A 26,614-nucleotide genomic window follows, 5' to 3' on the forward strand; every position below is an offset into this window, starting at 1 on the left:
ACTGGCTGATTCATAAAGCCAGCTGGAGCAGCAGCTTCAAGAAGACAAACACAGCTTGAGCTTTGAACATTACTTCAATAGTCCCATATCAGGAAGAGGTAAAGGGAGGAGGAACTGGGCTTCTCTGGCCTTCCTGCCAGAGCTGGGAAAGATGCAGCTCTCTCTGGGAAACATGCTCCCTTCTCTTTGGGAAGGAGCCCCCCTACAGAACCTCCTCCTGCTCTCTACCATCGTCCTGATCCTGGCACATTATCTGCAGAGCAGGAGGCAGCATCCAAACTATCCCCCTAGCCCTCCTCGGCTGCCCATATTGGGTAACTTCTTCCACATGGACTTGAAAAACCCCCAAGCCAACGTCCTGAAGGTAAAAAGGGAGATGGGAGGGGAGAATCCACTGGCTGTGAGGGGGGATGGGGCCTGATGTGCTGGAGTGGGCAGCCCCAAGCCTGGGTGTCCATCTCTGCTCTGCACTTCCTAGGAAGCAGTCTCTTGCTATGGAAAGAATATCTGGTTTGGGGCTTAGAGGGCCAGGTTCTCAGCCTCCTTCTGTCCTGTGAGACCTGGAAAAACTTCCAACAGGTGGGATGTGTGCTTGTGGAGTTTCCTTTGGTACATGGTCAGGATTAGTTGCTTGCTGAGATCCCTCTGACTCCATTTCTATCAATCTGATCCAATGAGATCATAATTGCAAAATGCTTTGCACAGTGATAGCCCCCATGAAGCATTAGATAAATATCACCCAATTTTACTATTATGCTTAAAGGGATAGGGGAGCTTCTTGAGAGATTGTCATTTGCTTTTTTCATATCTCTTTTTTCATATCCCAAGGTTTAGCACAGTATCCAGCATATAGTCAGCACTTAATAAATGTTGATTATTAGACGAATTGGCAGAAACTGCATAGGCAGCTTCTGAGGTCTCTTCAGATTCTAGAATCAGAGATACTTAACATGATGCTATTGAATTATAATTAAAATATTTTGATCACTCCTTTTTTAATATACATTTATAATTCCTTTATAATCCTATTTATTTTATTTCATTCATTTAAGAACCTTTTTTTAAATGAAAGAACCCATAAGATTAACTAGTCTAAAAAAGGGACAATAAAAATGACAATTACTACAACAACAACATACACATTTCTGAAAACTAAAGAATGTACAATCCATGACTGAAATCTGGACTTTGGACAAGCCACGTTAGGTCTCTGGCATTCACTTCCCTTATTGGTCAATTATGTGTATTGATATTATGCTATCAACATCCCAGTAGTATTCTTTTTAATTAAATTCATCAAGAACTAGCAACATTTGTGTTTTTTTTAACCTGCCATATCAGACTATTTATTCATATTATGGTCAGTCTATTCAATTTCTCTGTAAGGACTCTTTCATGGATTTTAGTTTTACTTTTGTTTTGTTTTGTTTTTGCATCCTAGGCCCCTCTAGCCAACAGTCTCATGAAATTAATTGACAGTTCCTCAAAATTATGGTTTTAAATGCAAAAATGCAATTGGACAGAAAACTAATGAAAATGAAATGTAATTTTCAAAATCTGATGAAAAGAAAACCAAATCACAAAGACTCAGATCTTTTCAGAAGAAATTGACTTTTTTACTTTAATGTGAAACTACATTTATCCCTTTTGAATTTCATTGTATCGAGTTCAGCCTACCCATAGTCCTTCATTTTTCTGTTGATACCATCACCAGCTGTTCTTCACAGCCTAGTATTGACTGCAAATCAGATGAGCATCCCATCTGTGCCTTTGAGTAACTGATAAAATGTTAGACAGCCTAGGGCTAAGCACAGATCAAGGAGTAACCCACTGGGGAACTTTTAACTGGGACATTCAAAGGTTAAGTTCCTTCATAAGACTCATGCAGCTAGCTTAGGCCTTTAGGATGCTGGGTCACTATGCAGTAGCCCATGCTGCCTCATACATGAGTTTGATATAGTGCCTGTACATTTGTGGAGAACTTTGCAATCATGATCCCATTTAATCATTAGCATAGCCCTTTGAGATAGTTACTACATATACAAAAATCAAATCTTGGGGAAGATCCAGTGACTAGTTCTGGGTTGGGTTCAAAAGTATGATTTAAGTCCTTATCCCATGTCACTTCTCATCCCCCTTTTTTTTTTATCTGAAAATAGTCATCATCTGCTATCAACTTGAGTCCTTCACTACCTTAGGGCTTGGGCTCTACCTATCAAGCTTCAGATAAAGGTGTAGTGACATTTATGGGGTATCAATTAACTGAGAACAGTTCTTCCTAAGTTCAGAGAAGCTTTTTGACCATGATCAGTGTTGACTTTCCTTCAAATCTCTCTCAAAGCATCATCTAAGTTTTGAAAGGGTTTTGATTGGTGTCAGTGGAAGAAAGACCTAATCAATCATCAACCACTTAACAAACATTTCATAAGTAGGCCCTATCCTTCCTTCAGCAATATACATTCAAGCCATTCCAATGAATCAAGTGTTGACCTCTAAGTCTTTCTCACTGGAGTTGTTCTTTGTCATAATTCATACTACCTTGATGGTAGTGATTTCATAACCTGAAATATATTTCCTCTTCCCCCAACGGGAATTCACAGTTCCTATTAAAGCTCATTTTCAGGGGGTCATCTCTTGCAGGAAGTTTTCCTGATTCCTCCCAGGTACTAGTTTCCCCTGAAATCACTTCTAATTTTCTTTGTATGTATTCTGCATTTAATTATATATGCACAAATCATTTCTTTCCAATGTCAATTCCTCAACAGAAGGACTGTTTGGTATCTGTGATGGTCAGCTCAGCTCTTGCCATAGAATTTGGGATATAGTTGGATGAGTCACTTTTTCTTGGGGTAAGCTGAGATGAATTCAGTGGAATTAGATCAAACTGAATTGAAGGAACTCCAATGGAATTGTTTTACATTTCTAAAATGCCATCTAATAACAATATAGACAAAAAATAGCCTGAAGAAAAATGGGAGTTTTCAACTCAACTTGATTCTTTTTCAGCTAGCCAAGAAATATGGAAATGTTTTCTGCTTGCATTTGGGCAATCTTAATTTAATGGTGGTAACTGGATTGCCACTGATCAAGGAGGTTCTGCTCAATCAAGACCAGGTGTTCATTGATCGTCCTCAAGTTCCTATCCACTTCCATGTCTTTAAAACATTTGGTGAGTTCTTTGAATTATGATAAATATTTTTCATATCCAGGATTCTTTGAAAGATATCTTTGACTCCTGTATTTCATCATTTCTAAAGGATTTCTATCTTGTCTAGTGGCAAGAAGAAAGAAGAAAAACCTTGAAGTTACCTACCTTCATGATCGAGACCTTGGGGGGAAGAGGAATGGAATTGAGGGGAGAAGGTGATGAGAACAGTAGGGGTTCACATTCATCCCATAGGAAAATAAGTCAAAGGAGCTTGGAGTTTTTAACTTAAGGACAAGAAAACTTAATTGATCTGGAGGTGATTGAAGGCCCCAGAACTAACAACCAATGAAGAGAGTTGATGTGTGGTACAGTTTGCCTATACACTAGGAAGATTTTTTTTTGTTTGTTTTTTTAACCAATCAATTGTACAAAAATAAAATGGTTTTCTTTATAAGTGATAGGTTTTCCCTTCATTTGAGGTCTTCAAGCAAAAGTTCTTCAGCACATTTTATTGGTTTTATTTGTTAGGTATAATTAGATTAGATGACCTTTGAGATCTCTTCCTATGACCTTTTACACATGATGACCTTTTTACACATGATGATGCAGGTGCCAGAAGAACTACTTGGAAGATCAATAACATCTAAATCTCAAGTGAAGGTCTTTTTTTTTTTTAATTCACTTTTTAAATCAATTAAAATTTTAATTTATGGATCAAAGCAAGCATTTCTATAATACATTTCAATAAGAAATGATTGTACACAAAACACAAATCTATTATGCACAACTTAATGTTCCTTTCAAACATACAGCAAAATTATCTTGTAAATGTTTTTCCCTTCCATTTTTCCTTCCCTAGAGATGGATAACAGACACTAATTAACTAGTTATATACATACTTACATACACATATATAGACAAAGACATACAATAGGATACAGTATAATTTTACTTCATACTTCTGCTTTCATTTCTTTATCTGGATGCACATAGCCTCCTTCGCCATATGTCCTTTATAATTAATTTGGATATTTTTCATAGACAAAATAACTTATTCACTCTAAGTTAATATTATTGCTATTACTATGTCATCGTTTTCTTGGTTCAGCTCACTTCTATATTCATTATTTTCTGCAAGTCTTTACAATTTTTTTTAAGTTCAGTGAGCTCATCATTTCTTATAACTCAGTACTATTCCATCACAATCATATGAGAACTTGTTCAGCCAATTGATGGACATTCCTGCTATTTCCAATCTTTTGCTGCCATGAAAAGAACTGCTATAAAACCTTAGACCATACAATGTTGTGTCCTGCTTTCTAGATCCCCCTTGCAGGGGTGACAAAATGTACTGTGCTTTTTAAATCTATCACACCGGGGTTATTAGATTTCTATGTCTTGCTTTCTACAGCCCCAACACTAGAGTGATTAAAATATACCATCTTAGTAGAAAAGTGATGAGGCAGGATTGAGGAGGAGGATGGAAATATGGAGTCCATTTATTCCCAATTCCTTTACTCTTATATACCGTCATACTCTTATGCAACCACAACAACAGTGGGCAGGCACTAACCATATACTGTGCCCATGGGACCACATGAACGACTTGCTATTGTGTGTAGTTTGCCACCTGGTATCACCCTTCCATCTGGCATCCCTCTGCTTCAATCACAACACAGGTTGTCACCACCTCCTGACTTCTCAGGAAGGCTGAAAGGCCTTAGGGGATATGAGGAGCAAAACCAGACATCATTAGTAGGATTTCTCTGGGCTGAAGGGTCTTATACCTCACCCAGAGTTCCCCCATTGTCTGTGACCCTCTACAATACAGGTTCTCTTTTAAAAATTATCTTTTCTAATAGAGCTAATATAGTACTCCTAGGGCAAGAATATAGGTAGTTTAGTAACTCTTTGGATATAATTCCAGACTGCTCTTTTAGATCAATTGGATCAGGTTCACCAATAATGAAATAGTGTCCTAATTTTTCCAAATTCCCTACATCCCCTACTGCCTTCCTTCTTAATCATTTTAGTTAATCTGGTAGATTCATTTCTCTAATCATCAATAATGTTTTAGAACATTTTTTCATATGGATATAAATTGTTTTGATTTCTTTATTGGAAAACATCGTATTTACTTTCTTTGACCATTTTTCAGTAATGGAATAACTTGTATTCTTTCAAATTTGAAAAAAAAAATTTATATTTTAGATATAAAACTTATGTAATAAATGGTCTATAAATTTTTGTTGTATTGGTCCAGAGTACTTATGAATAATTATTATCTCTGCAATTATTAAATATTATTTTATTTATATAGAAATATTTTTTGTAATTTTGTTTATATACCTTCTAGGTTTTGTTCTATTATGTTTTTGGTTTTTTTTATTTGTTTGTTTGTGTTTTCTGTAAATGGACTTCCAAATTCTGAATTCTTGAGAATTATTTTAAATGTTTTTTTAAACTATCTCTCCTTGCAAAATTTTATTTGCAATATGTAAGAATATTGATGATTTATACGGATTTACTTTATATATTGCTACTTTGCTAAAATATTATTTCATTAAATTTTTACTCAAGCCTTTACTTCATTATGATCTGAAAAGGATATTTTAATATTTCTGCTTTTCTGTTTCTGTTAATTTATTTATATGATAATTTATTAGATAATTTTGTAAAAGTAGAATATGAAGAAAAAAATGTGTCCCTCTATTCAATTATCTTATTATATTTGTTTTATATAAAATTCTGCTTATTTCCTTAATTTATTTCTTTTTCTTAGATTTATTTAGCTAGATAGGAGAGGGGAAGATTAATGACCCTGACTATTATAGTATAATATATACTGTCAAATGCATATAATCAATATGCATCTAATGACTTGCCATTTATTTAGCTTTTCTTTCAAAATGTTAGCCATTATGATATTTGGTGCATATAGATTTAGAATTGATATCGCTTCATTGTCTATGATATCATTTATCAGTAGTCACCCTATTTATCTCTTTTAATTAAAGCTATTTTAACTGTAACTTTGCCTGACATCATAATTACTACCCCTGCATTTTTTTTGCATCAATTGGTGAATACATAATATATTCTACCACAATCCTCCATTTTTAACTCTAAATCTTGCATTTTAAAATGTTTCTTTCTTATAAATAAAAAAGTTTAGGAGTCTACTTTTAATCATTCTGCTGGATGAATTCATCTCATTCACATTCAAAATTATAATCACTATTTGTGAATTTCCCTCCATTTTATTTTCACTATTTTCATTCTTAGTATTCCTTTTTACCTTATCACTGTTACCTTATCTTCTTCACTTCCTTCTTATTCCATATTTTAGTCATCCTCTAAAAGTCCCTTTTTATCAATTTTCCCAACATTGCTAATCTTACTCTCTACACCTTTCTAAAAGTCTCTCCCACACCTTTTTCCTCAGTTTTTCACCTCATAAGACTTTTAAGACTTTTCCGGTATATTTTATTTCCATTTTAAGCCAGATAAGAGTAAGTTTTCAATGTCTCCAATCCTGCATCACCACCCTTTCCACTGTTTTAGTTCTTCCTTTTACCTCCTGTTTTTATGAGATAGTTTCTTACCCAATTTTCATACCCAATTTCATACTCAAATTCCCCTTTTCATACCCAATTTTGTCTTTTAGAATCACCTTTTCATACATAATTAAGCCTCTGCCTTTCTTTCAAACTTTTGTAGTAATAATAGTTTTAAGAATACTATTTCTAGTGTTACAAATAATTACTAATATTAATAGTATTTCCATTCATCATAAGTAAATAGTTTGACTAATCAGAACCTTACCATTCGTCTTTAATGTTTTCCTTTTGTCTCATATTTTTACATCTAATTTTCCACTGAGTTCTAGTCATTTTGCTATACGAATCTGAAAGACTTTCAGTTTATCAAATATCCTTTTCCCCCATTCATGATTATATACAACATTTCTGGATGGACATAATTATAGTTCCTATGCTCTTAGAATTATAATGTCCCAGGACCTATGTATTTTAGTGTAGAAGGTATTGTGTCTTGTGAAATGCTATTTTCCCACAGGATTTAAATGGTTTCCCCCTTGTTGCTTCTGACAATTTCTCTTTTTTCAATAATAGATTTTTATTTTCAAAATAATATTTTATATCATCACAAAATGACTATATTCTCTAATTATACACCTAGTAAAGATATAGTTCTCAGGAGTTAAATATATCTTCCTATAAACAGATGTAAACATTTTAACCTTTAAAAACAACAACAACAACAACAACACGTTTTAACTATTTTATTCTTCTCTTGGGTTCTGCATTTGAATATTTAACTTTCTGTTCATCTCTGGTCTTTTCATAAAGAAATGGAAAATCCTCTATTTCATCGAATATAGAACGTGTTCCCTAAAAGATATTGTTTAGTGTTGTAGGATAATTGATGCTTGGACTAGAGTTCAAGTTCCTTTGCTTTCCAGAATATCATAATGTAGACCCTTCAATCTTTTAAAGATAGAGCTACTTAATCCTGGATAATCCTGATTGTGACTCCTCAATATTTAAATTATATACTTCTGATTTCTTGCAGTATTTTCTCCTTTATCTAATAATTCTTGAATTTAGTTATACTATTCCTTTGAGTTTTCATTTGGGGGTTTCTTTCAGGAAGTGATCAATGGATTTTTTTCAATATCTATTATACCATCTAGTTTTAGGACATCAGGGTAAGTTTCATTGACGATTTCTTAAGATATTTCTGGGTTCTCTGTTTCATTGTGGTAGTCCAATAATTCTTAAAATTGTCTTTCCTGGGTTTATTTTCCAGATCAGTTGCTTTTTCCAATGATGTATTTTATTTTACATTTTCTTCTTTTTTTCATTTTTGGGGGTTTTGTTTGACTGAATCTTGATGTCTCATTGATTCATTCACTTCCATTTGTTCACTTCTAATTTTTAATAAATTATTTTCTTCAGTTAGCTTTTTTATCACATTTTGCATTTTGCCAATTTTAAATGGGTTGTTTTGTTCAATGAAGTATTCTGTTTATTTTTCATTTCACCACTTCTATTTTTAGGGAATTATTTTCTTTTTCCATTTCACCAATTGTTTTTTCAAAGAATTGTGTTCTTTTTCCAGTTTGCCGAAATTTTAAGGAGTAGTTTTCATCAATTTTAGGGTTTCCTTTTTTAGAGTTATTATTTCCTTGCTCCATTTTTCTTTTGACTCAAGATCCCTTTTGAATTATTCCAAAGGGTGTTTTGAGTTTGAAATCAACTCATATCACCCTTTAAAGCTTCATCAGGAGTTGTTTTAGCCTTTATGTCTTCAGCCTTTGAGGTCTGTTCATCCCTGGCTCAATATAGCCATCTATAGTCAGAAGTCTTTTTGCTTTTTTGTTCATTTTTAAAGGTTGATGTCTAGTGTTAGGGCATAGGGGAGATTATCCCATGTTTCCTCTACAGGATGATAGGAAGAGATTTTATGCTATCCTGAGCTAATGCTACTGGCTTCCTTCCAGTGCTAGATGAGTGTGGCCAAGTTCCACTTGTTATGCTGGGGATCAGGTGTTCATTCTTTTCCTTCTATAGTTGCATTGGAGATCTCATGGTTAGATTACTGATCCAATGGCTTGTGAACCAGGACAGAGTAGCCAATGCTACTGTATTTTAGTTAAGAGCCTCCTGCTAGATTCCCTTGGCACTTGGAGTCCTCCCTGCACTTCACCTGCACTGGGCCATGTTCCCTCCTCCCTGAAAAAAAAAAATTCCTGAAGTTCTTCCAAAATATCTTCTGCGACAGATTTCTTACACTCCAAATATTTGTAGGTTCTGTCACTCCAAAATTTGTTCAGAAGTTTGATCTTGTGTTGATTCTGAGGAAAGTCACAAAGAGCTCAGGCAAAAGATCTGTCTACTCTCCACCATTTTGGCTCCATCCCAACAGTTTTTCCTTAATCTAGGTATTTTAAAATTAAAAAAAAATATATAGTAATGTCAAGTTTATTTGAATATTAGGTGGTGATCAGTGGATTTTTTTCCTTTATTTTCTTATTCTAAAACTTAAAATCAATTTTCCTTAATAATTTCTTATGATATTGGATACAGATTTTTTAAATTATAACTTTTGGGTACAACAACAATTCTTCTATTCTCTAGTTATAATTTTTTCCAGATTTTTCTAATGAGATATTTTTAAATTGATTCATTTTTTCTAGTTTTTTTATAATTTCTTAGTGTCTTATAATTCAATTCACTTCCACTTTCCCAATTCTAGTTTGCAAATAATTATTTTCTTCCTGAAGATTATGTATCACATCCCCCCAATTGTTTAACTTTCTTTTCCTTATTTTCTAGGATTTCTTTTTATAAGTTTTCTTCTGTCTTTTAATCTTGATATTTTGTGACTTACTGCACATTATTAAAATGAACCTATCAGATTGTATAATATAAAATATCTAAATACTGTGAGTTCCCATTGTTATTTTTTGCCAAGAAACATTTCTTTTATCCTTCTTTTTTTTTTGTCAAGGTAATACTATCTTTTTAGCATCTTTTCATTCTTTTAAACTGCTTCTGTTTTTGATCTTTTGTAATACACTGGTGTAACAGGACTTTGGTAGTTAGCAAAATGCCTACACATAGCTGATACCTAAATGTTTATTCCTTTCCCTCTGCTATTCTTTTAGAAATGTCTGTGGAATGACCATCCTATTTTTTTCCTATGGGGGATAAATAGCTTTATGGAAACAGTTTGACTTCTCCCAAGTCATTAACAAAGCACCATATCTTTAAACAATTCCTTTCTTAGGCACCTTACAAAACCTCTATGCTTTGTTCCCAAGTCCTACATAGCAAAGATACTGCTAAAGAAAGGAGTATTCTTGAATAGAGAGAAATGGGAAAGTCTGTTTAATACTATACTGTCAGTAAGGTTGGGGGGGGGTTCCTTAGTTCCCAATGAGATCAAACAAAAAGAACACAAGACTATTAGTAGCCTATCCGTTACTTATACACCAAAATGTTGCTGCCCTTCCTGAGACATGATGCTAATGACATCAACAAGAATCATATGACATTTATTAGGCTACTCAATAATGGATTTGGCCATCTAGATTAGGATTTGTGCTCCTTCCACAGTTGTATTCTCAAAAGAAACTTGTCCAATAGCCTGTCATCTTTTACTGGGGAAATCAGAAGCTCATATGTATGCACCCCAAGATACAGAATCCACTTACACACCCTAAGCATCTTTGAGTCTTGACATCTATATTTGCTTAATCTTTAGGATTTTTATGTTCCCTCCAGTTGAACTTTAATTGTTATTTCTGAAATTAATGTGTAAGTTCCTTGGTAGCAAGAACTTACATTGTATACCCAACAGAGTATTTGCTACATAATAGTTTTTTTTTTCTTTTAAATGCTTATTCAATTGAATTCCATTATTAAAACTTTTGAAATATTGATATAAATTATTATTATTTAGGCTTGTTGATGTCTAATGGTCCATCATGGAAATACCAAAGAAGATTTGCCTTAATGACTCTTAGGAATTTTGGCTTGGGAAAGAAGACTCTGGAAGATCGAATCCGGGAGGAGGCCATGTATCTCACTGAGGCTATCAGGGAAGAAAAAGGTGAGCCCTGGTTAGACACAGATACATTCAATTGCTTGTGATTGTCTTTTTGGCCAAATGATCATTAAAGAGAACTTGTAATTTTGGGTAAAAGAAGCAGGGGAAGAGAGATCATGCCTCAAGTAAATAAGAAAAACGTACTTTCCCCTTCCCCAAGTCCCCAGCAGAATGTTTTCAAAGATCCAAGATTGTTCTCCTGGAAGAAATAGGATAAAAAGCAAAGAAAAAAGCCTTTGATAGTCGATTTTCTTGAATACAAATATAATCATTTTCTCACATGAACACATAGAGTGCACACGCCTTCAAATGTTATTCATGGCATCCTGCCTTGGCTGGTCACTCCAGACAAACACACATACACACACACACCACAATCTTTCCTTTATTTTCTCCCACTTCCCTTATTGATTTTTTTTTCTTCCTACCCAATCTTTTACCTTTTCACTTACTAAATCATTTATTTCATTTTCTTGGTATCTTTCCTCTCATTTTTCTTCTACCTTGCCTTTCTCTTTCTACTCTTGAGATTATTTTAACAACATATGTATTAGGACATATACACATAGATGAAAACAGCAATATTTGTATATTTTAAGATTTTGGTTGTTTTCCATTAGTCATTTATTTTCTTTCCTTCTTGTTCTAACTCCCAATGGAAAAGAAACAAAACCTTGGGAACACATTATAGCCATAGTCAAATTAAATTCTTACATTGGCTATGCCCAGAAACACACATCTCATTATGCAACTTAAGTTTGTCAGAAGATAGGCAGCAGATATCATTTTTAGTCCTCTGAAATTGTAATGTTTATTGGATTGATCCAAGTTCCAAAGTTTATCCAAGTTACCTTTCTTTTTCATAATCTTACTTTTATAGATATTAATTGTTTTATACTTCCTCCTCATTCTATACTTCTTTTTCCTTTTATTCTTCTTCTCATCCTCATTAACCACTAATGTTAGGGTTAGTTTTCTGGAGGTCTCCGGATCAGCCTTGGTATCAGCAGAATAATTACCACAAGAACAGTTGAGAATAAAGTCCAAAGTCTTTATTATCTCTTTCACAGTCTGTCTCCTTCTCCTGGGGCTGGACTAGCTTTCTGGGGGACTTTCAGAAGGGCCCTGCTCTCAGCAGAGAAGAGAAGGAGGCAAGCCAGCCACCATGAGGGTCTCTGTCTACAATTCTCTTTGAGTCTTCCTCTAGATCTAACTCTGACCTCTTAAATACTCTATTATAATTAAATCCATTCATCATACTGAGTATAATATCACTAGGGAATCCTTATTTTTGTAAGATTAAATTAATCATACCAAACTAGAGAACTATTAATCACCATGCTAAACTAGATAACCAATGTCTCATCAATTCCACTGACTTAGCACTTTATGTAAGAATCCTTGCCTCAAGTACATTTCTTCAGAGTTTTGGCCCATTACAGGTCACCCCTCTTTCCTCCTCTTCTGTGACTTCTATTTCTTATTATAGATTTAGATAAGAATGTGCCTTGGAACCCATCAATCAAAATCTCCTCCCATTCTGCAAAAGGGCACTTAGGGAGTGGAATAGTTAAATGACTTGTCCACAGTCAATCAAGTCAATGGATATAATATTCCAAACATTAGGCTAAATCCTGAGGATATAAAGAAAGGAAAAATAAATAATTGTCCTGAAGGAGCTCCTAGTCTAAGGCCAAGGTGGGGGGGTATAACATGTAAACAAGTATGTTCAACACATTATAGACAGGAGAAACTGGAAATAACCAACAGTGGAAAGGAATTCGAATTAAGGTTACCAGCTAGTAAATGTCTGAAGTAAGATCTGAGTACATGTCTGAGGGAGGCCAGTTCTTCCTGGCTCCAAGGCTTATGCATTACTTTATACTGCCTCCCTTCCTTATTCACCTCATATATTTTATTTTCATGCCAGTATCTCCAGTTTTATATCCAGCTCTACCATTTACATTCATGCAAGTAGCCCACAGATTCTTTGCCTCAATTGCTGCCTAACCTTAGTCACTGAATAGGCGTGGCCTCAATCAAAGTAAGACATGTTGAAGATCCTAACTTAAAGATCAAAGTCTCCCATTGCATCCAGGGCCCTCTCTGGTAATCCTGATCTTTATCTGGCCACTGGACCCAGATAACTCTGGGGGGAAAATGAGTCAGGTGAACTTGCACAGCCCTTCCCCACTTAAACACAATTTACTTGCATGTCATGATATCACCTCCATGATGACATGGTCCTCTTCAAGAAAAAAGGAAGAACAACAACAAAAACTTACATATATCAATAGGCACATATGAATATTTTTGTATCTATACCGATTATACAGATGGGTACACCTTTGTGAATTTATAAAAATGACATATCAGTTACAGAACATAGGTAGAGGGTAGAAGGTTCCTCAGAAGTTACCTAGTCCAACACCCTCATTTTACTGATGAATAAATGGAAATAAAGACAGATAAAGTAGCTTATTCACAGCCAAATTGATAACCCATGTTGAAAATACTATGTCCATTTAATCCCAAGTCTCGACTGAAATTTTAAAAAGTGGACATGCTATTTTCTTTTTTATCTCACATCTTTCAGCTGCTTATGAACAATAATAATAAAGTAGATATGTATTAGAAAGTGGGGTGAGGGAGGATAAGGAAAAAAAATTTTTAAAGAGAAAATATGAGAAAACTCTTGTTGGATTCCTTTAAAGAACATGACTAACATGAAGAATTGCCTTTCCCCTTTATCTTCTGGTAAACAGGGCAGCCCTTTGATCCCCACTTTCAGCTCAACAATGCTGTTTCTAATATTATCTGCTGCGTAACTTTTGGACATCGCTTTGAGTACCATGATTCTCAGTTTCGGGAGCTGTTGAAGACTTTGGATGATGTCACAGTGCTTGAAGGCAGGTGGGAGTGTCAGGTAACAGACCATCCCTTCCTGAGCAGGGCTGGGTCAAAGCCAGTTGGGTCATGGACTTCCTCCATGGGAGAAGAAGTAAGAAGGGCAGGAGAATTGGTAGGAGCTGAGTATTTGGGAGCATGCATTTATAAGAATAAAAAGAAACAGTAGGTGAGAGGAAAGAAACAAGATTTTTATAAACAATGACATGAAAGAACATGCCTACGGGATCCATGCTGTTCCAGACACTGTGATTTCCAAATAATAAGAAAAAAATTCTATACAGCTTTACATTTATCTAAAATATTGTCCCAGATTACCATTTTATAAATACTCATTAAGTATTCATTATGTGTCAAGTATTGTGCTATGAGAAGGGGATATAATGACAAAATTGAAACAGTCCCTAACCTCTGTTGGTTTACATTCTGTTTGTAGAAACAACATGCTTTCAAGTGAGTGTATATGCAAATGAATAAATCCAAAGGGGAAAAAAGTTATTATCAGTGATATTAGAAGCCAGCAGGATAGGGAAAAACTTATTGTCTCTTGAGCAGAATGTGAAGGAAAGCAGGGATTTTATCTTCTCCTCCAGAGGGAAGAAAAGGAGAGGGAGAAAGGAAGGAGAGGGAGAGAGAGACATACACATAGAGCTAAAAATTGGGGGGGAGTGAGAGAGAGAGAGAGAGAGAGAGAGAGAGAGAGAGAGAGAGAGAGAGAAAGAGAGAGAGAGAGAGAGAGAGAGAGAGAATAAGGCAGTGAGAAAGAAAAGGAAATTCAGAGAGAGACTGAGACAGACAGACAGAAACAGAGAAACAGAATAAAAGCTCTGATTTGGTATCTTTGCACTGGCTTTTCTTGTCTAGATTGTGTTCCCTCCTCAATTATATCTCCTGGTTTCCCTCAAGAAAGGGCGTAAATTTTACCCTGTACTTCCAGATGCCTTTTCCAGTCCCTCCAGCATCTGATGCATTCCCCTCTCAGATTACTTTTCACTCACTCTACATATACCTAGCTATTTCCATGATGTCCCTCCCATTACAATGTGACCTACTTGAGGACAGGACTGGCACATTTTTTCTTCCTTTGTATGTGCAGCATTTACTACAACACTATACTAAATGAGCACTGTACTTACGGGTTAATAAATTCATGTTGATGTAGATTCCTTTAGATTCTAACAATGACCCTTTGAGATAGTGCTATTATTATCTCCATTTTACAGACAATGAAACAGTCTGAGAGAAGTTAATGATCTGACCTAAACTAATATATGTCTGAGGCAGGATTCTAACTCGTGTTTTATTAAACCTTATTTCAAAATTCCAACTAATTTTCCTGGTTGGTCAGTGAGTAAGTCTCACCAAAGGAGTCACCAGCTCATGATTTCACTTAATTTTCTTAGGAGTCAAGCTGGGGAAGAAAATGAATCCAAAGGGTCAATAACATTGGCTCTCATTTTCCTAAGAAGAGCAAAGTACAAATTCACTAGAAGGGAATTCTGCAAGACTAACAGGGAAATGCAGATCCAAAGTACACGTGATTTCCCTAGAAATGATGTTCCTCCATCTTCTTTGCAGATTGTGAGGCTACCTAAATTGATGACCTTTTAAATGAGTTACTTACATGCATTAGGATATTGCAAAGGACCTGGGGAGGATTTGATAACAGCCTGGATGTGTAAAGAACAATAGTATGGGGGACTAGACAGTAGTTATAGGGTGACTGAATTTCATGAATGGTTGGACATAGAATTAGGGTAAATTCCATTGTCAAGAATCCTGGCCTGATTTAGATTGAGGAAGATGAAGAGAGAGGGCAGGGAAACAGGAACTGATACTTATTCTCTTTTTTATTTATTTAGTTGTTCAATATGTTTCCTTGGATAATGAAATTCTTGCCAGGAGCTCACCAGAAATACTTTAGAGAGTGGAAAAAGCTAGAATCTTTTGTAGAACGGGTGATCAAACAACACAAGGAAAACCTGAATGCAGAGGAGCCCCAAGACTTCATTGATGCTTACCTGAAGGAGCTGTCCAAGGTAATGGAGACAGTGTGGAATGTGGGCACTGAGTGTTTAAAATCAGAAAACATGAGGAATTGGAAAGGGTAATCTATTAAAATTTTCAAAATTTCCTTCATCATATAAATATCATTCCTCAATGACAATCCTGGGAGGTAAAGGGCACAAGTAATGGAGATTGCTATTTTGGCTACAATGAAGAGCTCACAATTTTTTTTTAGAACCAGCAGATATCAGAGTTCATTGAATTCAATCCCCTGCTTATACAAGGGGAAAAACTGAGACAGAGAGGTTAATTGACTTGTAGTCACACAGTTAATGAGTACATGAGGCTAGATTTGAACCAGCTTTTTGTTTCCAAGTATCCTTTTTTAAATTAAAATTTGCTGATTGTGATGGTGCTGGCTCTGATATTTCATCCCTATGAATTCATCTCTCAGCTTCAACCTTTTCTCATCTGTAATATTACGTTCATATGTACCTCCTAAACTAATGAGAATTATTGCACATATATTCTTGGCAAACCTCACAACAATATAGAAATAAGTTAAATTATCAATTTTATATACACAATCAAAATATAACCCTCTGGGAATTTATGCAACAGTCAAATATGGAAGCAGCATTTTAGCCTATGTCACTCTGAAATATCCTTAAGTCAATTTAAAATGTAATTTAGAAATATTTAACAAAATAAATATAAATGCATGAGAATATAGATAGTGCAAATCATTTGTCTTCAGGGATCCTTACATATAGGTTAATGGCCCATTTCTATTTGAGTTTAAGCTTCTTGGGTCTCCTTTCCACTTCAAGATCTTGTGATTACTTCCTACATAATGAAAGTTTAGAATGGTGGACTTTTATTAATATTCCAGATCCTAAGTTCATCAACCAAGTTTACTCAAGAACAAACCATTTCTCTAAGTCTCAGTATCTTCATTATTAGGCCACCTATCTCACAGGATTATGGAATAAATAGTTGGCAAATTAAAGTATTGTGATGCTATTATTTTTCTTTTTATTAAAATAATGAATCAATAAGAAGATATTTATTTTAACTAGAAAAATAAAAATGCTTTAAAATAACAACAAAACTGCTACTTAGGTGCATATGATACTTCAAGAAATGCAAAATGGTTTGTATTTCCACCCACTCTCGTCCTCACACCATGCCACGAGATAGGCAGCAGAGGTATTATCTCCATTTCAGAGATGAAGAACACCATAAAGGATTTGCCCAGTAATCATGGAACACAGACATATGACCAAAGTTTACTTTGTACTCTATTGCAACAGCATGAAATAGAGGGGACATGAACCTAGAACTAAAGGAAGGTCATGTAGGCAACTATGTTGTCCATGGATAGAACAAAGGAATCCTACTAAAGTCCTTTTATAACACAAAATGGTGCTGATATCTAAACCAGGAAGAAGCGAAAAAAAAAGTATACACCAATTTTCCTGATGAATATTGATATAATTTTTAAAGAAAAATTACTGTTAAGGAGATTGCAGCATTATATCACAAAATCCATATACTATGACTGGGTGGGATTTATACCATAAATATAGGTCTGGTTAGTATCAGGAAATCTGTCACAATAACTAATCATATTAACAAGAAAACCAACAAAATCACATAATTATATCATTAGATACAGAAAAAGCTTTGGACAAAATCCAACACTCATTTTCCCTAAAAACAACTAAAATAAATTATACGGAATAATGAATCTTTCCTTAAAATGATAAGCAATATTTGTCCAAAACTATCAACAAGCATTATCTAAAATAAGAATAAGCTAGAAGCCTTGTCCATATGATCAGGGATGAAACAAGGATGCTCATTATCACCACTTTTATTCAGTATTGTACCAGAACTGATAGTTTAGCAATAAAAGAGCAAAAAAGAAATTGAAGGAATTTAGATAAGTGATCAAAAGTTTCATTCTTTGCAAATGACATAATGATACCCTTGAACTAAAAATCTACTTGAAATAATTAACTTTAGCAAAGTTGCAGGATACACACCAAAACATAGAAATCAGCATTTCTATGTATTATCAGTAAAGCCCAGGAGAAAGATAGAAAAATAAATCCCATTTAAAGTAACTGCAGATAATAAAATATTCCCTGGAGTGTATTTGACAAACCTAGGAACTTCACAAAATAACTTTCACACAAATAAAATCAAATATAAACATTTAGGAAAATATCAACGGCTTTTGTGTAAGCCAAATCAATATAATAAAAATAACAATTCTGTCTAAATTGACTTATCAATGCTATACAGTACAAACTATCAAAAATTATAGAGCTAGAAAAAATAACAGCTAAAATCATATGGGAAATCAATAGGTCGAGAATATTAAGGGACTTATTGAAAAAAATTCAAAGAAAGCTTACCTAGCTATAATAGATCTCAATATATTTTAGAACCATCAATCATCAGAATTATCTGGTACTGACTAAGAAATAGAGTGCTGGATCAGTGAATTGATTAGATACACAGGACATATTAGTCAATGACCATAGTAAGCTAGGCTCTGGGATCAGAAACCACTATTTGACAAAACACAGGGAAAACTGGAAAACAATGTGACAAAAACCAGGTATAGACCTATATCTTACACAATATAACAAGATATGATAAAAATGCATGCATGATTTAGACAAAAAGCATTATACCATAAGCAAATTAGAAGAGTAAGGAATAGTTTACCTGTCAGATCTATAGTAAAAGGGATAATCTATACTCAAACAAGCGAAAAAGAGTATTTACAAGATGCAAAATGTTCATTTCGATTATATTAAATTAAAAATGTTTTTTGCACAAACAAAATCAATGCAACCAAGAGAGAAGAAAAGCAAAAAGGTAAGAAACAATTTTAAGCCTTATCTTTCAAATCAGTGGTCCTCAAACTTTTTTAAAATAGGGGGCCAGTTCAGCCCATTTGCCATAATCCGGGGGGGGGGGGGACATAAAATCCTCATCGGGCCACATCAGGAACAGGGGCCATAGTTTGAGAGCCCCTGATGTAGAGAATTAAGAAAAATTGATAAGAATACAAGTTTTTGAATTGTATATGTTTAACCTATATTGAATTACTTACTGGTTAGATGAGGGATGTTGTGCTACAGGAGCCAACTGCCAGTGGCTGCTGGAAGTCTAACTCAGACCTGTAGAATGGAGCTCTTCCTGTGAGAGGATGATGATGATACAAGGAGACTGAGAGGAAGTTGCTGTTCTCTGGCCTTCTCCACTGAGAGGCAGTTGCATTATCTGACCTCTCTCTTCTTTCCTCTATCTCCAATTTATTTCATTCCCAGTCCACAAGCAACTCCTGTGTCAGTAAAGGTTGCTTTGCAACTCCTTCAGATGTTATAATCCACACCTGTGGAGGCTCTCAGAGATTTGAACTGCCCCTTCACTTAGGCAAGGTCATTAACAGAGGGGAAAGAAGAAGAGGAAGGGAGGAAAATTGGGAACACAAGATTTTGCAAGGTTAATTGATGAAAAATAGTTTTGCATATATTTTTAAAAATAAAAAGCTACTATTATAAAAAGAATATCAGTATTTTTTAATATTTGATGATTGATCAAAGAATTTGAATAGTTTTCAGATGAAGAATCCAAATCCATCTATACCATCTATAATCTATAACATCTATAATGATATAGAGAAAATATTCTCTAAATCACTAATAATTAGATAACAGTTCTGAGTTTCCACATCATATTTATCAGATTGGAAAATATGAAAGAAGAAGCAGATGATGAATGCCATAAAAAATGGGCTTGAGGAACTGAGACGCTAATGCTCTGTTGGTGAAGTTGTAAACTGATCCAGCCACTCTGGAGAGGAATTTGGAACTATTCCTAAAGGCAATAGATATATCTATCCCGTCTAATCCAGCAACATCACTAGTATATCTGTATTCCAATGAGATCACAAAAAGGGGAAAGAATGGACATGTACAATATTTATAGTAGCTTTTTTCATGGTAGATTCAAATTGAAAACTGAAAGGATTCCCCTCAGCTGGGAAATGGTTAAACAAGTCATGATGTATAAATATAAAATACTATAATTCTATTAGAAATGTTAAGCAGGTGGATTTCAGAAAATCCTTAACAAGCTTACATGCCCTGATGCAAAGTGAAGTGAGCAGAACTAAAAAAAAAACAACAACAAAAAAAACTAGGGGAAAAGTATTGGAAATGTTGTCAGATGCTCAAGTATTATTTACCTAGCTCTTCTAAGTCATATAATGACTTAAGACAAATCCATAAGACTTATTCATGGTAGAAAATGCTATTCACATCCAGAGAAAGAATTGATGAAATCTGAATGCAGATCAAAGATTCCTATTTTCACTTTTTTATTTCATACTTCATAATTTTCTTCCTTTTGTTCTATTTCTTGTTCCATAACATGACTAAAAGGGAAAATGTTTTACATGAATGTACAAATATAACCTATATCAAATTGTTTACAATCTTAGGAAGGATAGAGAGGTGGAAGGAAGAGAAAAAAAATTAAATTCAAAAATTCATATAAAAATTGGGAAAAAAAAGAGTATTTCAAAGTAAAAAAAAAAAAAAAAGAAAGAAATGGGAGCTCTGAGTCTTAGCAACAGTTACTATATTTGGAGACTTAACAAAAGTCTAAGATCTGCCTCCTTGACCTTCCCCATTGATGATGCAAATTTCTCATGCTTAGAGAGAGCTATCATTTATTTTTGTGTTAACCGATTGATCTTTGTCTTTTTAATTTAAGGATAACATCCATTCTAGTTTTAATGAAACAAATTTAGTCTTCTGTACCCTGGACCTCTTCTTTGCTGGAACAGAGACAACTTCAACCACTCTGAGGTGGGCACTTCTTTATATGGCCCTTTATCCGGAGATCCAAGGTACAGTGATGACATGAGGCTATGCACCTCTAGAATTCTGCCCTAAAGAATTTATCTTGTGAATTTTCCAAGTACTTTACACACCTTGTCTTATTCTTATTGCCATATTCTTATTGCAATAGAGAGTTGATTACTGTTTTTTCACAATCATACAAACCCCCTTTTAATATCAAAATTTCTTGCAACTCCTCATATGATAATATTTGCTGACTAAGGCAGTAAAGAGAGAATGAAATTGTAATTTTAAAAAAATGTGCCTGATGCAGGTATTTGCTAATCACGTTATTCTGAGTAAATCATATAACTTCTCTAAAGTTCTGTATCTTCATCTGTAAAATGGGGATAATAGCCATTACTCCATATGTCATTCTGAGAATCAAACATCTTGAAAAATACCAAATGTTTTGTAATACTTAAAGTGTTATATAAATGCCAATTAGTATATTGTTACTATTAATATTTTAATGAACTATATTTTATTGAAAAATTCTGTAATAACAAAAAGTAAAATTTACAAATGTATTTGTGTGCTTTTAAAAATATTTTTAAGAGTTTCCATAGATTTAAAATAAGATCAGAATAAGGATCAATAGACTGATTATGGATTTTCACATCTCTACCAATAATTATTTAGAGAAATCCACAGTTTCCAAGTTGAAAACCCCAGAACTATATATACTTTTATTTTATTTAAGGTAACATCCAAAATGAGCCATTTCTGCTACATTTCTGAGACAAAACCCCAAAGTAGGCTTTTAAGTTGCCATTCAGCATCATGGAAATCAAATAAGTACTTATTATGTGCCTACTATATGCCAAACACAGGGGACATAAATACAGAGAATGAAAGCAATCTCCCCCTCCTTGCAAAAATCTGGGAGAAACAGAAACTGAATTGAGTCAGAAGATTGTTTTCTAGTTCAAGCTTCTCATGTAAGTGGTCATGAGACTTTGGACAAGACTTTTGAGATATATATTGAACGCATATTAAGTAACTACTTTGTGGCACACACTGAGATAAATATTAGGGATACAAAGAAAGCAAACAAAATAATTAAACAACAACCAACAAATAATGCAGCAAGGCCCTGTTCTCAAGGAGTTTGCTGTGTAATGGGAGAGAGCAAAAAGCTATGGGCAAGCAAGATATAGACAGAATAAATAGGAGAAAATCAATAGGATTAAAATATTTCTCTGGGAATATGCATATATATATGTATATATTTATATACACATATATATTATATATGTATATATATAATATATATATATATGTGTATATATGTATATATATATATATATGTATGTATGTATGTATATATGTCAAATGTTAAGGGAACCATAAAGGCAGTCTTCAAGAATTTGAAGGATTCTTGTGAAAAAGCATGATTAAATATTGAATTCCTCATTTACTCATTATCTCACCTACTCATTTAATCTGTTGTCAAGGCCTGCAAAATCTCTTGAATATTCTCTCTCATCCAACATTGTCCTCACCTTGTTCCAAGTCCGGTCTTCTCACACCCGAACAACTGCAATAGCCTGTGGTGGTTCTGCCTGCCTCATGTCTCTCCCCACTCCCATCCTTCCTACATTCAATCATATTGAGTGATTCCCCCCATTCAGTAAACTCCAATATCACACTATCACCTCTAGGATCAAATCCAAAATGCCCCATTTAACATTCAAAGACCTTTTTAAGCTCACTATTCTATATTTCTAGTTTTCTTATACTTTACTCCCTGAAACCTATTCTTTGATTTAGTACCACCAGCATTTTTGTTGTTCCACCAAGAAGACCTTCCCCCTTATGGTTCTGGACCTTTTCTCTGTCTGTCCCCTTATTCCTGGAATGAATAAGGAATGCTTTTCCTCCTTATCATTCGTTTTTAGCTTCCTGCATCTTTCAAGTCCCATATGGAAGCCTACCTTCAGTGAAAAGTCTTTCCCAATACACCTGAATTTTTGTGTCTTCCTGCCATGATATCTCCAATTTATCCTCCTTGTCTCTTGTTTGCATGTTGTCTCCATCATTAGATATTAAGCTCCTTTGAGGACACGGTTGTCTTTTGCCTTTCTTTTTCTTTTAAGTGTTAGTTCAGTAGAGTTCTGGACACAGAGCAGATGCTTAATGTTGCCTTGACTTGAATTAACTTTGTTTTTGGCTGCAGACTTCAGAAGTTCTTTCTCAGGGATAAGTTCACATAGCGAGTCAAGTTATCTTAGTTCTAAATTACTACTTGTCTTTCAGAACTGTCTCCTACACATGGTTGACTTGTAAATCAGGTATCAATGGCCATTAAACACAACATCCTTTTTAGGCATTAATCAGTTAAGTCTCTATCCAACCTTTACAAAATGGGGATAACAATAGCACCATCCTCGTGGCATTGTTATGAGGCTCATATGAGATAAAACCTGTGAAATATTTTGCAAAATTGTAAATGTGCTTTAAATCTGAGCTATAGTTTGTGTCCAAAAATTCTCCCTCTTCTTTCTAGGCAAAATACAAGAAGAGATAGACAGGGTGATTGGCCAATCTCGGCAGCCCACCATGGCTGATAAGGAGAATATGCCCTACACTTATGCAGCTGTTCATGAAGTTCAAAGAATGGGAGATATTCTTCCTTTCAATGGGCCCAAAGTGGCCACAGTTGATACCACAGTGGCAGGATATTATGTGCCAAAGGTAAATGACTTTTTCTCCCATGAACCTGAAGGGACTCCATGGCTTCCATGTACCCTGGGGACGAGTTGAAAAAGATGAAACTAAAAAACATGGATTATAGAACACATCTTGGTCTAGGATACATGAATTTGCTCTTTCACATGTGGATCTTTTCCCTTCTTTTATGATCTCTTTGGGATACAGGCCCAGTAGAGACATTGCTGTATCAAAGGGTATGCAGTGTGATAGCCCTTTGGGCATAGTTCCAAATTGCTGTCCAGAATGGTTGAATCAGTTCACAGTCACTTCAATAATGCATCATTATGTCAGTTTTCCCACCTTCCCTCCAACATTTATCATCATCTTATCCTGTCACCTTAACCAGTCTGAGAGGTGTGAGGTGATACCTCAGAGTTATTTTAAGTTCTACTTCTCTAATTAATAGTGATATAATCTTGCATTTAACCAATCTGTAGCAAAGCTTTTGAATGGGCTTATTTAGCTATAGATCCATGGGTTTTTCACAGTATCTGACATTTATCACATAATTTCTTATAGGACTTCGCAGGGAATTTCTAAATTTAAAGCACATCGCTTTCCGGGAAACTTACTGATTTTCAGTTTGATTCATAAACAAGCATGAGTTAGTGTGGAGCAGAAGCCAACTGGAAGGCAAATCCCCTGATGCCAATGGCATCAAACTTGCCCCAAATGGGCAGTTTAGGATAAGGCATTTGGGTTCATTCCTCCTATTATCACTATATTATGACCTGAAGTGAGTTTGCCTTTCAATGTCTCAGTTTACTCATTTGTAAAATGAGAGGGTTAAAACCAATGACCCCTATAAACCCTTCCAGTTCTAAAGTTACAACTCTCTAAGACCAGGGTTTTTAAATAGAATCCATGAGATCATTTTGTTGTTGTTGTTTTAATTTGTTTAGATTGGATTGCTATATTTCAATATAATCAGTTTACTTTGTGATCCTATGTGTTTCATTTCATTCATTCTAAAACACGAACTGAGAAGGGATCCCACGTCTTACTAGTGGGATCCCCTGCCTAAAGAACTCTGAAGTTCCACAACAAGCTTGACAAGCCCTATTATTCTATGCTCCCTCTGGCTCTTTTCTGTAAAATGAGAGGGTGGGTCAGGTTACTTCTTCCTCAAAATTCACTTTTCTTCTCTTGTTTCCAGGGTACTGTAGTGACAACCAACTTGACTGGCTTGCACAGGGATCCCAAGGAGTGGGCTACCCCAGACACCTTCAACCCGGAACATTTTCTGGAGAACGGTCAATTTAAGAAAAGAGAGTCCTTTCTGCCTTTCTCAATGGGTGAGCCACACTTAGTAGGGAAGGGGCCCTAGGCTGGGGGCAACTACCCTTTAAATGTGAAAAAAACTTTGCAGACTCTACTTCCTGTGTCCCACAATCATGTGAGGGTGCAATCCTAGTAAAAGTCAATGACTGAGCAATTATATTTCAACTCAATGTAAAATAGCAGACTTTTAGATAGCTATTTAAAGTCTATAAGAGATCACATCCCTTTGGAGCTTCACAGTCATCCCAACAAGTAAGAAACGACAGTACCAATTTTACAGATCAAGAAACTATATGTCAGGAAGGGAAAGTGATGAACCCCACAGCCCACAATATTGGAGTGATCAAAATGAAATCACCACCAGATCCTTGAACTTCCTCCACTGTGCCTCCTAGATGCTAAGTGGTGGTCACAGCAAATCTCTAATGTGGATTTGTAGTTTATCACCACCAGAGCACCTTCAGCCTTTTGAAGTGAGTCTGAAAGGGACATGGCAGCCATCTGCCTGAGGAGTTAGGGAGGGCTATTCTGCATTCTCTAAAGAACAGCAATGGGGGAGCAAAGCTCCATCTTCAGGTTGGGTTCTGTCTGATGGATTTACAGACTCTTTATAGGGACCCCAGAATTCTACCAGGCCCAACCACACCCACAAGTTCAGGTACTTAACCCTGGGTGTCCCAGGGCAATCTAACTTAACACCATGTGTTAAGTGAGGGTATCCGACTAGTTGGCCAATAAGGTTCTTTTCAGTTCTGAGCCAAGACCCAAGACTCCCAAGAATTCAAACTAGAGGATCTGAGTTTTAATCATGTCTCTTCTGACTTGTGTGACTCGGAGTGACTCAGACACTCTGAGAGCCTGTTTTTTTTATCTATAAATGACAGGGTTAGAGTAGGTGGCCTGGAGGGTCCCTTTCACCCTCAAATCCGTGATATTCTGGTCCTAAGCAAATACAAAAGCATTTCAACAAGGAGAAGGCTCTTACAATTGAAGGCAGCCTCTGAGTTGAGCCTTGAAAGAAGTTGAGGGTTTTATGGTCAGGAAGGAAGAGAAGGCAACCACTAATGTGCTTGTGCTAAGCATTAGTGGATTTACTCTGATCTCCTTGCCTTTCAGGAAAGAGGGTGTGCCTGGGAGAACAGCTGGCTCGGGCTGAGCTCTTCCTTTTCTTCACCAGCCTGCTCCAGAAATTCACGTTCCAGCCTCCTCCAAACACCCAGCTGAGCCTGGACTCCCGAAGTGGCTTAACCATCTCTCCTGTTCCCTACAAAATCTGTGCTATTCCTAGAGAGATGTAGATCAAGCCAGGCCTGGGGAGGGAGGAGCGATCTTCCAAGGGACACAGGGAAAAATCTGGAACCATCCTTATTTTCCCTGCCTTTGGAGTTTGGCTGAAGACAGGGAGATAAGTCAAGGAGGGAAAAGAGGGGAGTGACCAAAGGATGGTATCTATGGCCCAGTTTGAACATTCCCATTCAGAAAAGGGAGAGGTGTGAACATCAGCAAAAGGAAAGCACAGAGTCCTTACTGGATATGAAGATTTGAAGGCTGAATTCAAATCTCAGCCCTATCACCTACCAACTGGATCATGTGGGAGAAAGTCCCTTGAACCTTGGCCTCTGTTTTCAAATCTAAAATGAGGAGGAAGATCTCTAAAGTCCCCTCCATTTCTAAATTAACAACCCCCCAAATCTCTGAACAGAGAACCATTACTTTTTTTCTTCCCCTGCCTCAACAGTGGGACAAGATGGGGTTTTTGTTTTCACTGATTCCTCTCTCTTATTATAACTCATACAATGAATGTGAAAACTTCATAGAAGTTTTCAGAAAGTTTAAATGAGGTAGAGAAGTGTCCCTAGGTTGATGATAATGATCCAAAGAAATCCTTATAGATTGTGAACTCCTTGTGGGCAGTTTTTCTGTTTTTGGATTTACAGCATCCAGCCCAGTGCCCAAAAGGAGCTCAATAAATACTCCTGATTGTTTCATCTCTAAA

The 26,614-nt window shown here is 35.4% G+C and overlaps 1 protein-coding gene across 1 annotated transcript; it reads left to right on the forward strand.

Moving 5' to 3' along the window:
* On the forward strand, positions 1-26,614 carry LOC141541563 (cytochrome P450 2J2-like). Its single transcript, XM_074265792.1, has 9 exons — positions 1-364; positions 3,007-3,169; positions 10,637-10,786; positions 13,549-13,709; positions 15,553-15,729; positions 20,495-20,630; positions 23,132-23,319; positions 24,494-24,632; positions 25,735-26,614. Exons 1-9 carry the CDS (start codon positions 152-154, stop codon positions 25,914-25,916), a joined length of 1,509 nt encoding a protein of 502 aa, XP_074121893.1. The 5' UTR covers positions 1-151; the 3' UTR covers positions 25,917-26,614.

The sequence above is a fragment of the Sminthopsis crassicaudata genome, chromosome 4, assembly GCF_048593235.1.
Source record: "Sminthopsis crassicaudata isolate SCR6 chromosome 4, ASM4859323v1, whole genome shotgun sequence".
Classification (NCBI taxonomy): Eukaryota; Metazoa; Chordata; class Mammalia; order Dasyuromorphia; family Dasyuridae; genus Sminthopsis; species Sminthopsis crassicaudata.

Coding starts and splice junctions, on each gene's coding strand:
- LOC141541563 (XM_074265792.1), top strand. CDS start 152: ATGCAGCTCTCTCTGGGAAACATGCTCCCTTCTCTTTGGGAAGGAGCC. Junction 365..3,006: donor CCCAAGCCAACGTCCTGAAG/GTAAAAAGGGAG, acceptor ATTCTTTTTCAG/CTAGCCAAGAAATATGGAAA. Junction 3,170..10,636: donor CCATGTCTTTAAAACATTTG/GTGAGTTCTTTG, acceptor ATTATTATTTAG/GCTTGTTGATGTCTAATGGT.